This window comes from Echiichthys vipera, assembly GCF_963691815.1.
Source record: "Echiichthys vipera genome assembly, chromosome: 20".
Lineage (NCBI taxonomy): Eukaryota > Metazoa > Chordata > Actinopteri > Perciformes > Trachinidae > Echiichthys > Echiichthys vipera.
In genome coordinates this window covers 10086026-10098889 of record NC_139845.1, presented here as the reverse complement: position 1 = coordinate 10098889, position 12864 = coordinate 10086026, and the positions used below count along the sequence as shown (strand labels likewise).

At 40.8% G+C, this 12864-nt stretch overlaps 1 protein-coding gene across 1 annotated transcript in view; it reads right to left on the bottom strand.

Annotated features, from left to right (window-relative positions):
• The window catches only part of plxna4 (plexin A4), a 202882-nt gene that overhangs the window by 38301 nt on the left and 151717 nt on the right, over positions 1-12864 (bottom strand). The window contains exons 9-16 of the mRNA XM_083934813.1: positions 10293-10493; positions 9265-9361; positions 7438-7628; positions 4165-4316; positions 2920-3043; positions 1669-1805; positions 1024-1191; positions 617-710 (exon numbers count right to left, since the gene is read on the bottom strand). Coding sequence (XP_083790939.1) covers positions 617-710; positions 1024-1191; positions 1669-1805; positions 2920-3043; positions 4165-4316; positions 7438-7628; positions 9265-9361; positions 10293-10493 — 1164 coding nt within the window. The remainder of the gene's footprint in view (positions 1-616; positions 711-1023; positions 1192-1668; positions 1806-2919; positions 3044-4164; positions 4317-7437; positions 7629-9264; positions 9362-10292; positions 10494-12864) is intronic.

Genomic DNA, 12864 nt, shown 5'->3' with positions numbered 1-12864 from the left:
TAGAGACACAATGCCCAGTGCAGACATATGTGAGCACAGATGTTAAACGTGGTGCAAGCTCATGCTCAAATGGACCATGAAGATAGCATTACCGCCTTTTGTTACTCCCTCTTCTTTCAATCAGATCACAGAGACCCTTGTATGGCTTTATCTATCCTCCCCTGGGTAAAAAGGTGAATAGAGGGTAGAAGAATTGGATAAGGGCTAATCTCTGTGCTTCTTAGTTCGGTGTCAAAAACGTCCCTATTGTTACAAAAGGTGTGGAGAGGAATTACACCATTTTCTATTAATTCAATTGCAACCTGTTGATTTTCTCTATGCCCTTTTCAGTGTTCTCTGAGTTTTTTCTTTGACCCATTTACCTAAAAGTGGCACTGCAGAATTTAGTGGAAGAAAATAAAATTACTTTGACTTTTACTGTGGTTCTCTTCCCTTGGGACATCTAGCTGACAAAGGACGTTGGGGACTTAGAAACACTGATGGTGGTGAAGATATTAAATTGACTGACAAAAACAAAAACACCAGCAGGTATTTGACCTTGCCTTTATCCTGACCAAAATAAAGCACAAGGCAGCTTCGTTGATCATCCACATTGTTTGTGTACGCAATCACTTACATTGAGTGTCTCATGGCTGTTATATTTGGCTCTGATGAGAGGAGTCTGAATGATGTCCAGGTTAGTTCCTGTCACTGTCACTGGGGTATGTCCACTGTGTGAGAGAGAGAAGATTGACAACAAAGTCAAAGGACAGCTCAGATTGTTTTGACAGATGATATACAACACTCACTGGGAGTGCTGGGAGTGATATTGATGCTGAGGCATTAGCTAGAACTTTATAACGTTCTATTAACTCCACTAACTTATGTTCACTCTTATCTTTATTTCTGACAATCAGCTGCATGCTGAGACATCTCCATCTACAAGATCTATAGCATTCATCAATATCCATTAGCAGGAAGTTAATGTGAGCTTTTGTCAGAAAAAGAAAAAAGAACTGACTGAAATGTGCCCTTGTACCATACCTGTAGATACTCCACTCAGGCTCTATCTTGGTGATGGTTGGATCTTCCACATACTCAAACCGCAGGTCTTTCTGGAGATGAGCCCTGTCTATGCTCACGGACACAGACACATTTCCGTATCCATTCAGGGAAGCGTGGGTGCGGCAGGTAAGCCACTGGCCACCCCTCCTATAGTCATGATAGGATGATGAATCACTAGTTGCATTAATCAATTTTAGATTAATAATATATTTTCATCCAACAATATATGACATCGTGTAGAGATTTTTGTAGACATAGTTTTTTTTTTTTTTTACTGAACTGGATTACAATAATACTGCCATTTCCAATTAATAAAAAAATATATCTACTGTACCAAGAAAAAAAATCCACCATCACTAAATAATAGATGGAAGCTTCATGATTACAAAAATTATACACCATGTTTTAATAACCAGCACTTTTTTCTCAAAGGACATTTAATTATTGTCTCACTTAAAAAAAAAGGTATGAAAAAAAATTAAAAAAATAATATGATCTTGCAAAGACGAAAACTGTCAAAGCGGTTTTCTCGCTGCAGTTTGACTAACACAGGCTGTGACTGAGCTTTTAATTGACTGTTTAAGTGTGATTGGCAAGATCAGCTCTGGCGTGCTCCCCACTAACCTCAGATAAGTGCATGGCTGGTCCTTAAACATGATTGACACGTTGCTCCCAGCGTCAAGGTGGCTGCCGGTGATGTTGACAACGGTCCCCCCAGAGACTGGCCCTCGGCTGGGCTTCAGGTTGATAATCCTTGGGATCTGGAGAAAGTGCAGAGGTTGGCGCTTAACATTGAAATTGTAGTGCTCGAGAAAATAATGAAATGCTCAAAAGACCATAGACTGTCCTAAATATGGGGTAAAGAACTTAATCTGTTAGGTATTCAACATATCGGGCAAAATTATAGACATCCTCAGTTAGCAAAGGTAAATAAAGTTTAGATAAACATGCTGTGAATAAATCTAAATATTAACTCATGTTATTATAGCAAGTACTTTATGTTTTATTGAACAATTGTCCTTATTCTAGTCTTAACTCTGTGTTAAAAAAGCCTTTCTAAATCAGTAATAGGCAAAGCATTTCTAAAAGAAGGAAGTTGAGACAAAAATTATTTCTGATTAGTTCTAATACACTGCAGGGTCCAGAAATAATCAACCGAGCATTCTCATCTTAAAAAAATGTCTGTGAGTCTTTATAAATACCTGTGCTCACTAATCCCACTTAAATGCACTATACCTTGGAAAGCTTTAACACAGCAGCAACTGATGTAGTCCACTGAAAGCTGGGCATAAAATTAACCCTTTAGTTCATTTGGCTTTCTTATAATCTCTCCAGCCCGCTGTGTGCTGGGACATCTAGACCTAACATCATATAATTTTGTACAGTGACCACATTGAGAAATAAAACTCGGCTAGTGCCTATTAATTGTTGGCAGTAAAACTGATTGAACTCCATAAAACAAGTGCATAATGCCAACAACTGCAAATTTATTTTAGCATGTGCGATTGATGCTGATTAATTGTGTGCAGAGTTGGTTTTAAAAAAACAAAAACTGTGTTATGTGTATGTTTTTAAGTATTCATGAAGAATATGTTTATAGCCATCAGTGTTTCGATTCCACTAAATCATGTAGAATGGGTGCCTTCTTGCTCATAGAAACAAAATACTCTTTTAAACCATCAAATCAAACAACCCTGCATCAAAGTGATGTAGATATTTAAAAAAAAAAGCTTAGTACACAATGTATTACAAAAAACATTTCCAATGATGATGCAAAATACATTTATTTTCACTTGGGAAATCATTATTTCTGACTAAATGTTTATGCTGATCAATAAAAAAAAGTCAATAAAATATTGGAAAATATAGACTCACCACAAAATAGTAGTACTTGGAGGACTTTGCCATGAATTCTGGTCTGCATTCTCCGACCCCAACACAGACCTGCACGTTCCCTGTATATTGACTCTTCTCGGCTTTACCCATCTCACACACAATCCTGCAAATGTACATTAGCATTATGCTGTGGGATATGTAAAAAATAACAAAAACAAAACATGTAGAAATGCATGTACAGCCAAATATACGGCCACATGCAAAAATGAATACAAAAACCTAAAAAAAACCCTGCTGCAGTTCACCTTGCCAGCAAATGCTGAGCTGATTATGTAGAAAGAATGGACCTAAACCTGTTAAAACCTTAATAAAATAATGTATTATTTGGCAGCGGTTTCACCTCCCTCACACTGCCAACTTGTGGGAGAAAAAGGAAAAAGTCTCATACATATGACCTCAAATACTGCTGCCTCTTCTGCTGGGTCAGCATTAGCTTACAAAGTGCTGGCACACAACTTACTTTCTTAGCAGAAGAAGCCCTGGGTCTGTTGATAAGCCAACTTTAAACTAGTTTAAAATAATTGACAGATGGCACCTGTACGGAACCAAAGCTCTGGATTTAACTCATATGTCAACTAAATGTAACCTCCTGAACTTTTTAAAATGATTATGGGACTGTGTGTGTGTGTGTGTGTGTGTGTGTGTGTGTGTGTGTGTGTGTGTGTGTGTGTGTGTGTGTGTGTGTGTGTGTGTGTGTGTGTGTGTGTGTGTGTGTGTGTGTGTGTGTGTGTGTGTGTGTGTGTGTGTGTGTGCGCGCGCAATTCTATGAAATATGGATGCCTGAGTTTTTCTATGTTTCCCACAGCAGTACACTTGCAAGTGGCATGTACTCTATGTGAACTGCTGTGAGTTAAATCAAACTCCAATGTCTTCTGGTCTAGGGATTAGGTTCAGTCAGAATTAGTTTAATGGTCATGTCATAGCCTCAGACACATATGGCAACAAACATCCTGAGGTGAGTTATCTGACTCATGATCAGGTAGTCAGGCTGACTTGTTATGACTCTGTTGTCTGTGTAACACAGGTAACATATAGTGTTGTATCTGTATGTCACTTAAGAGTCCCTCCCTGGAGGGCATGAAGTGCTGTGGTCAAAGTGCTTTCAGTGGGATTTTGGCAAGTGAAGGGAGAGCAGAAACACTGCTCTGCAGGAATGTAAATTAAATGTAAATGTTCCAAACGCAAATGTTCTACATTCAGTCATCAATGTAAGATGTGACTTACTGTTCAGCAGGAATGTAGCCCTCACGTATGGGAGTGCAATCCACTTCGGCCACCTTTACGTTATCCTGAATCTCTCTGAACTCCAGTCCCAAGTTCTCACCACGAATAGTGACAAGCGTGCCGCCCTCCCTGGGACCCCGGAGAGGTGTGATCTGTTGAGATTTAAATATAGATGATTTTGGAGATTTGATTTTGTTTATTTCCCTAAACAGCATGGGTTCATGACTGACAGCGGTACAGCGCACCAGAGCAGGGTTTAATTTAAACCCAAGTCTATCAAACATTTTGGATATGAAAATTGTAGATGAGTAAATGTAATAAAAGGTATGAATAAATGTTTCCTACTCTTTGTCTCTTGTTTTTCCATGTTTATTGTGTAAAATATGTCTAAATTGTTTTTTTTCCTACTCAAAACTTAAATGTATTAATGTCAGCAATATTTACAGGAAGATGTTGTAAAAATGTTTATATAATTGCTTTTTTAATGGCAAATTATATTTATAATGTGATGGGATAAAGTATGAATGTTTTCTTTATACACATTACGCTGCTCTCAAATAAATGACTTTGCTGAAGGGTGAGGGGATAAGGTGGACAGCTGCAGAAAAGAGACAATAAACGATTAAATAAGCGCTCCAGTAGCAACTAAGGGGTCAAGACTCAGGGTCAAGGGATTGTCATTTCTCAATCCTGTATTCACTGAAAACCATAACAATATATTTTATAAGATTAACTTAAAACTTGGCATTGGGTGACATCTTTGCAGTAATCACAGTGTCCTTTGATTTATCAGTAACATCTCTCATTGTTGATGAGGCAGTTCCAACATCCATCAGCACTTTACTCACACAATTACTTTTTGGCCATTGAGAGAGAGAGAGAGAGTGTGTGTGTGTGTGCGTGCATGTGCGCGCACGTACACATGATCAGGCCGGCCCAAATGGATGGATGTTAGAAACGGACACAGAATAGTTTGTTTCTATCCGTCTCTGTCATTAGAAGTCCTTCATACTGCACGCTGCAGAAAGGAGCCCAGCCTTAATGGTGTTGTGTCACAATCCCCCTGAAAAATAGTGATCCCAAGGATTTAGAGAATCTTATTGTCTCTCTGTTTGGTTTATAGTTGGCAGCGTGACCCCCTGCGGTGTTCACAGGTAGAGTGATGAGTGAGTGTGAGTGTGACTTTATCTTATGGCTTGAAGCTCTTGCTTGTTGTGATAATCGGTATGATAATTGTCATCTTACTGCCACATGAGCATTAAACAACTTTAATGGGATTATTATTCCAAGAAGTGAACTCAAACAATCTGAAATAACTGGACTTGAACGGAACTAGCCACTCGAATGACAGAGGCAAACTCGAGCCAGGTCATGCACAGCACAAGTCCTGTGGCTGCCATGTGGCAGATATCGTAATAGAATGCTTCAGTGTCTCTGATTGATACTGCTCCCTGCTGATACCTTATTAACAAAAAAGAGCCTTCTGGGAACAGGGCTACAATACATGCAATTAAAAAGATTGCATACAATGCACCAACGGTCTCCATTTATTAGTAAATATGGAGGATGGAGATGTAGAGACAAAGAGTTAAAGAGAAATAGTGAAGTAGAAGGAAAAAGCAAAAGAATGAAAGAGAGAGAGAGATGCAATGAGGCGTTGATTAGATTTGTGACTTTGACAAGATAATTGATGGCTGGGTAGAGGCAAACACTTAATCACTTCTCTCTCTTTCCCTTTCTCTTTCCATATTTCTATGTGGGTCTCTCTCTCTCATACTGTTGATGGGAGATGTCATTATAATGAAGCGTATTAGAATGCATTAGAGCCCTGGTTGTCTTGGAAAAGTCCTCACTCCTCACCCACTGACAGTTTTTATGGGGGACGTGAGAAGGCTGCAATATGTCCCTGCTGCAGCCTCAGGGATGTAAAGAGAAATACAGGGCCCATCTCTAGGAATAAATCCACTGCTCAGGGTGAAGACAAACAGTAGAGTGGAGGAATGACAGAGTGCACCTTGCTGACCCTCCTGACTCTTTAACAAGCGCAACAAGGGACACCGTCTTATCATCACCTTCTTCAAGAGATGATTTGCCTGGATAAAAATGATCACAATGGGTCGGGTATCGATGAGTAGAGGAGAAGGTAGTTCAATCCTCTGGTTTGGAGATGCCTGTGCTCTCAGTGTCCAGAGATTCCAGACTTTTCTTTCCTCTGCCTGACTATCAGGTTATCATTATCTGAAAGGTTACGAGAAACAATGGGGTTTACGGTGAATTTCCACCAAGGTCGGCCACTTATCTATATCCCTGTCTATGTAGAATGTAGAGAGGAGAACGGACAGCTGAGAAGGGATTATCCTTCCATGTCTGTATCCCTCTCCCCTCTCTGCATCCAAATCCATCACTCCCTAGTACACCTACAGGGATTCCCCTTGCTGTCTTCATCCCTTCATCTCGTCAGTCACCATCTGCTCCTAACTCTCGTCCTCGGGAAAAGAATGCAGAGAGGACCCTTTTATCCATCATGTGGATATGGGGAGGGTGTAGGGGTCTTCTTCCACCCCTTCAGTCTCATATGACTCTGGCTCAGTCTACCCATCCGTCAGCCCCTCTTTCATGTAAACCCAATCCATCCTCCTCTCCCTTCACCTGGGCAGCTTTCCATCCATCTTTCCTTTGCATCCTCTTATCCTTCATCTTGCTGACCCTTATCACTTCTGCTATTGCTCCTTTTATATGTCTTGCACAGGTCAAGTCCCTTTGCCTCACACAGTGTCTGTGTTTTCCAGGATCATGATGGGTTAAGTGGGGGTTTTTGTGACCATCTGTGTAGAGTTGATTAATAGCTACCGAGGATGAGGATGATTTGTCTCTCTCTAGGACTTACATGGAATTATTCTAGTGTGTTCAAATTTAAGGTAAGGCACTGTGTCACTTACAGGAAATACATCTAAGAAGGCCTATTTACATGATTGCTGTAGTAATTCTAGATCTATAACATTATGATTCAAACTTCTGATGAGAGATGTGTAACAGCACTGTAAAAAGATGTAAAAAAATAGCTTGTGATGACTCACAGCGTCTGTCATTATGTCGAAATGAAACTGCCACACTGTCTCAGAGGGGATGAGTGTAAGTATGCTCCCATCAGTGCACTGTAATTATTTGTATGGCCTTTGAGTTAAAAGTCATTAATGTTGATATTGCTTAGCCCATGTCATTTGCATATCTAATATGTGGACACTGGTGCATCCGTGTGCTGGTGTGTCCCACCTGTGTGATCCGTGGGTGGGTGCACTTGCTGTTGATGCCGTTGTGCTCCAGCCACTGGTTCTCGGGGTGGGGGCAGTGTTGTTTGAGGGTGCAGCGGTTCTCTCCTTTACACCACACACACCCAAACAGCGGGTCTGCCTTCAGACACAAACCACAGCTCCCACGCTGGGCGTCGCACTTGTACAGATGGACTGTGCAGGAGGAAGGAAAGAGACAGAGACAAATAGGAAAAAGAAAACAAGGGGAAAGGGAAGGAAGGCAGAGGGAGACAGAGTGAAAAACCATTGTACAAATGATTACAGAACAGCAAATGCATGCAAATGTATTTATTCTGCTGTTGGAATAAGCAAACATCAAACTGAAATTTGAGCGACATTCGTTGACATCTTTGTCTCATTATTTCTCCACCTATCATTTCAATATACTCCCTCTCTCTCTTGGAGTTTCCTACACTGCTGCCTCGCGCCTCTGCTCATTCATCACACATTTAACATATCATCTCCATGGCAACAGGCCAGCCATTTTCTTTTTAATTGCCATTAGATGCATGTGTGATCTGTCCATCAAGTGATGCCGTATGAGCCGCTTCCTCCACAGGTAAACAAAGATTGGAGGATGGTAGAGAAGGACTCTCCAGTTCAAGCATCTCCACTCATTCTCTAACTGGTGTGGCTTCTTCTTAGGATTTCCACTTATGCTCAAAGAAATGCCTTGTTTTTGACTCACACACTCATGCACACAAACAAACACACAAACACTGAACAAACTTTGCCTTAGAGCACAGTGTCACGTTTGCATATCATCCATATTTTAACAATATGTTTCTTATGCCTGACTCCACCACCTTCTGTTAAATTAGTTGTTTCCTGTCAGGGAACTACAACCCCCAGCATGCTGCTGTTTTCTTGCAGCAGCAAAGATCACTTGCAGTAGCAGATTGCCAGTGGCCAAACTGAATCAAGCTGAGCAGCTGAATGTTAAAAGCTTAAAAATTCCACACCGAGATGTCATTCCACATATACTATGGGTAGATGGAGAGGTGCATAGAAAAAAAATGAGAGGCAGCAATATAAATTATCTGATAACTATTTTCTCTCTGTTAATAAAACCTCAAATGATAATTTAACTTTGCTTTCTTACATTCAGAATTTTAGCTTTCATTTTCGTTATTCATTAGCATCTGTTTTTTCCATCACTGCTCTTCTTAAATGTATGCCAGTAAAGCAAATTGAATTGCTGAGGAAAATATGGAAATATTTGCACATGTAATTAGCTTAGACATCTTAAAAACTAAATGAAGGGAGGAGATTGGCATTGGCAACAGAGATGGATAGATTGCCAAACTCTCAGAAGTGTTATAAGCAAGTATAAGTGTTGATATAAGCATAAAAGAGAAACAGCCTTAAAGAAATAATGTTTGTGATGAAGAAATGGACAGACAGAATGGGAAAGGGACCTACAGAAGGACAGCGTAACAGAGGATGTGTTAAAGTTAACCACTCTACACGGAAACATCAGGGGATGGATGCTGCACCTCAGCACACCGTCTGTTGCCATGGGGACCGGCTCCAAGGGCAACAATAGGGAAGCAGCAGCTTTACTGTGTGTGTGTGTGTGTGTGTGTGTGTTTAAGAGAGAGTTTATAAGAGCCTATGCGTGTTTGTGTTTGTGTGTGTGTGTGTATGTGGTTTCTTTTGATACTGCAAGAACTATGGAAATAGTTGATATAGAGAGAGTGTGTGTGTGTGTGTGTGTGTATGTGTGTGTGTATGTGTGTATGTGCAAGCGCTTGAGTGTGCGCATGCTTGTGCCTCTGTGAATGCTCACCTTTGTTGTGGGCGGGGTTGTCAATGCTGAAATCTCCGTTCCAGATGACGGTCAGCTCCACGGGAAGACTGCTCATCTCCATCCCATCATAGAAATACTATCACCATGGCGACCAGAGAGGGAAAGAGGGAGAGAGACAGGGAGGAGGGTATAAGAGAGAGAAAAGCTGTTGAGATACTTTAAACTGTCTACTGTATTATCTCCATGTCCAAAAGTATATAACAATACTTTCTTGAATGCAAACTACATCATCAACAGGTGGCCATGATTACACACATGAATTACACACATGAACTCACACACACACACACACACACACACACACACACACACACACACACACACACACACACACACACACACACACACACACACACACACACACACACACACACACACACACACACACACACACACACACACACGGAGAGCTTTCAAAATTATTTTTCACTTGGGTCTGTAACATCATCAGCATGGAGGGTTGGTGCTAGAATCATAATTTTCCGCTAAATTACAGTTTCCCTCCTTTACAGCTCAATCAAAGTAAAATATTTGGATTGTACTGTGATTTAATACATAAATCCCGCAGACATCTCTACACAAAGACACTGACAAAGACACCCAGAGTGATGAAGATAGACAGGAAGATGAGATGTTATTATATCAACAGACGATTAGCATCAAAACCAGCATAAAGCCTTTTTTCATGCTAGTCTTTCATTGCTGTCAATGCATTATTCAGTCATTGAATGGGAGCATGATCGCAGGGTTGGCTGTGCAGGAGAGACAGAGTCAGACTCTTGTCTCATACCCACTGTCTAGCTCGTAGAGTATAAACCAGTCAGCTGGAATCAGTGTGTGTGTGCATGTGGCTGTATGTGTGTGAGATTGAAAAGGTATAATCACTTTTATAGGAACATTTTATAGAAATGGGAAGTTTTTATAGAGATTGGGGGGTGATGCTCAATGATGACATCCAAGAGTAGCTGCTGAGTAAAATACACACACATCCACACACTCATCCTCACCGATGTGTTTTGACACTGCACTGAGGAGCTGTTAAAGCGCAGGGCAGGAACTCTGTGTTCATTTCCCTGGATGGTCAGCAGACACTCATACCCCCTCTGTCCAGACTGGGGCTGTGGGAGGTTCTTTGCCCGTAGGGTGATGGGCTTTACCACGTTGACTGGCACCAGGATCCTGTCTGCAGGCAGCAACTGGGGACAACCCTGGAAGAGAGACAAGTGGGGTTGAGTCTTCTCATCATGTTTAATGCATAACTGCAATTACATCAATGTTACTCAAGAATATCATGTAATGCCATTTTACACCTTAGAGTAAGTGCAGTTTGCCCGTCACTTAAGGCAGTGAAGAACACAATTCTCTTTAATAGAGGAAAGGATGAATGTTTGGAAGATACCAAACTCTTTTTTTGAATTTGACTGTCTTACTTTTAAGTCTCCACCTGGTTGGTTGGCGCAACAGATACCCTTAAAAAATAGTTGCATAAAATCACCATAAATATTTACTTTTTATAGGGGAAACCCTCATCTTCCCGTAGCTGCTTGACAATTCCTTTGTGTGTTGCAAGAAGGTTTGAATTTATGATGAATGAAGAGGAGGAGGATATACCAAGATGCATTTTTGGGACAGGGAAAACCCACTGGACAACTTGCTAAAGTATACATTTGACCATCTTAACTTTACATCACTAACAGTTTGAAATTCGAGGTAGTTTATGCAACCAGGCACTGACCCTTTGCATGCCACACTACATATTCAAAGGATCAGAACAGTCAGTCACCTTACTGAATGCTTAAAAGATCCTGAGATCATTTGTGCAAATGCAGATCAATTGACCAACAACTTGGCATCACAGATAGGCCAGATCATAATGGAATGCTGATATGAAATGACCTCCAAAATATGTACCATTACCCAAAAATGTGTATAAGATTGAGCGCTGCTTTATTATAGTGTTAGTTATAATACAAAAAATTACGGTCCTTTATATATATATATATACGTTTTCAAACAATTGATGCCGATTTGTTTTTAACATTACAAAGATATGAAAATCTACATTTTCATCTATAACATTTTCAATCTATTTCTAGAATGTGACTGAGAGCTCACAGAGCCTCATCCGGTATTAGACCACCTCGTTCTTCACCAACACTAATTGAATTGAAAGAAATAGCCACTTCAGCGTGTGCTCTTTTCAGTGTTTTAGTGCTTTCATTTATGATTGTTCCCGTTGGATGGAGATCAGCTAAGTCTTTTGGTCAGACAGTCCTAGGACCTGCTCACATTCACTGTGAGTGAAGGGCCAGCTCAACAGGTACTCCACCATCATTATACACAGGATGGGAGCATCAATGATACGATGAAACAGACACTTACAGTACACAGAAAGCAAATGAGCTCTCATTTGTATTTGTATGTGTGGTTGTTGTATATTCATGCAGAAAATATGTCACTGATGAAAAAAAAACCTGGTTAATTTCTGCCACTGCAGTAATTAGGTGAAAATGAATGGCAGAGAGAGGGGGAGAGGAGTCATTTAGTAATTAGAGGTCTAAAATTAACAGCCAATCAATTCAGGTGTGCATGGGTGGCTAAATATAGAGGACCTATGACTTTCTTGAAAGATGAAGAGGAAAGGAGAGAGCAGTAGGACAGGTGAGGGAGGGGGAAGAGATGGACAGAGAAAAGGAGAGACGGGCAGAGGAGGACAGACAGAACAAGTGAAAAAAAGCAGTGGCAAGAATAGGAGAGGGTAAAGATAGTAAAAACAGAATAGCACTTCCCCAAACTGTTTATTTAACTGAAGAGCGGTGGATAGAGAGAGCAAAATACGCCAAATAAGCGAGGAACAACAAAAGAAAAGAGTGACTGAGGCAGAGGCAGAAAAAAAATCATGAAGCATACGCGACAGGAGGAGCTTTAGCATGTCAAAGAGGCAGGAGGAAAGAGGGTGAAAAGAAGGAAAGCAGATAAGGTGAGCCCCTGCATGGATAGAGCTGGGGGGGAGTGAAGCATAGCGCACGTAGAACTGGGTGATAACACTTGTTTGAAGTTCATTAAAAGCCACTTGATTGGGTTAGGCTGAGTGACTGACTGGATGGCTGCGTGGTGTGAGAGAGGGGAACGCTCTGTGACACTATTCACAAAGTCATTATAGATAAATGACAAACAGGGCGAGTGAGTTCAGTGGTGAAGGAGAGGAAGGAAGAGGTGGTGCACTTGTGTTTGCACTTTCAAACCTCATTTTCCTAAGAATGAAGGGTCATATTTGGAGAGAGAATGAGTGGGAGGGGGAGGAGAGATGCAATCCATTTTTTAATCACATCTCTTCCAGTTAATACACTTGAACAATAGGGACAATAAACGTAATCTGGTTTGTGGAAATGAAGTCATGGGAAGCACCGGAGCATGACTTAACATGGTGACTTAAGCTGAATCTTGAAGACACGGATCTACTGATAGTGGCATATGGTAATAGGACACACAAGCACAGAGAGAAAGAGAAAGAAAGAAAGAAAGAAATAGAGAGAGAGAGAGAGAGAGAGAGAGAGAGACGGAGAGAGAGAGAGAGAG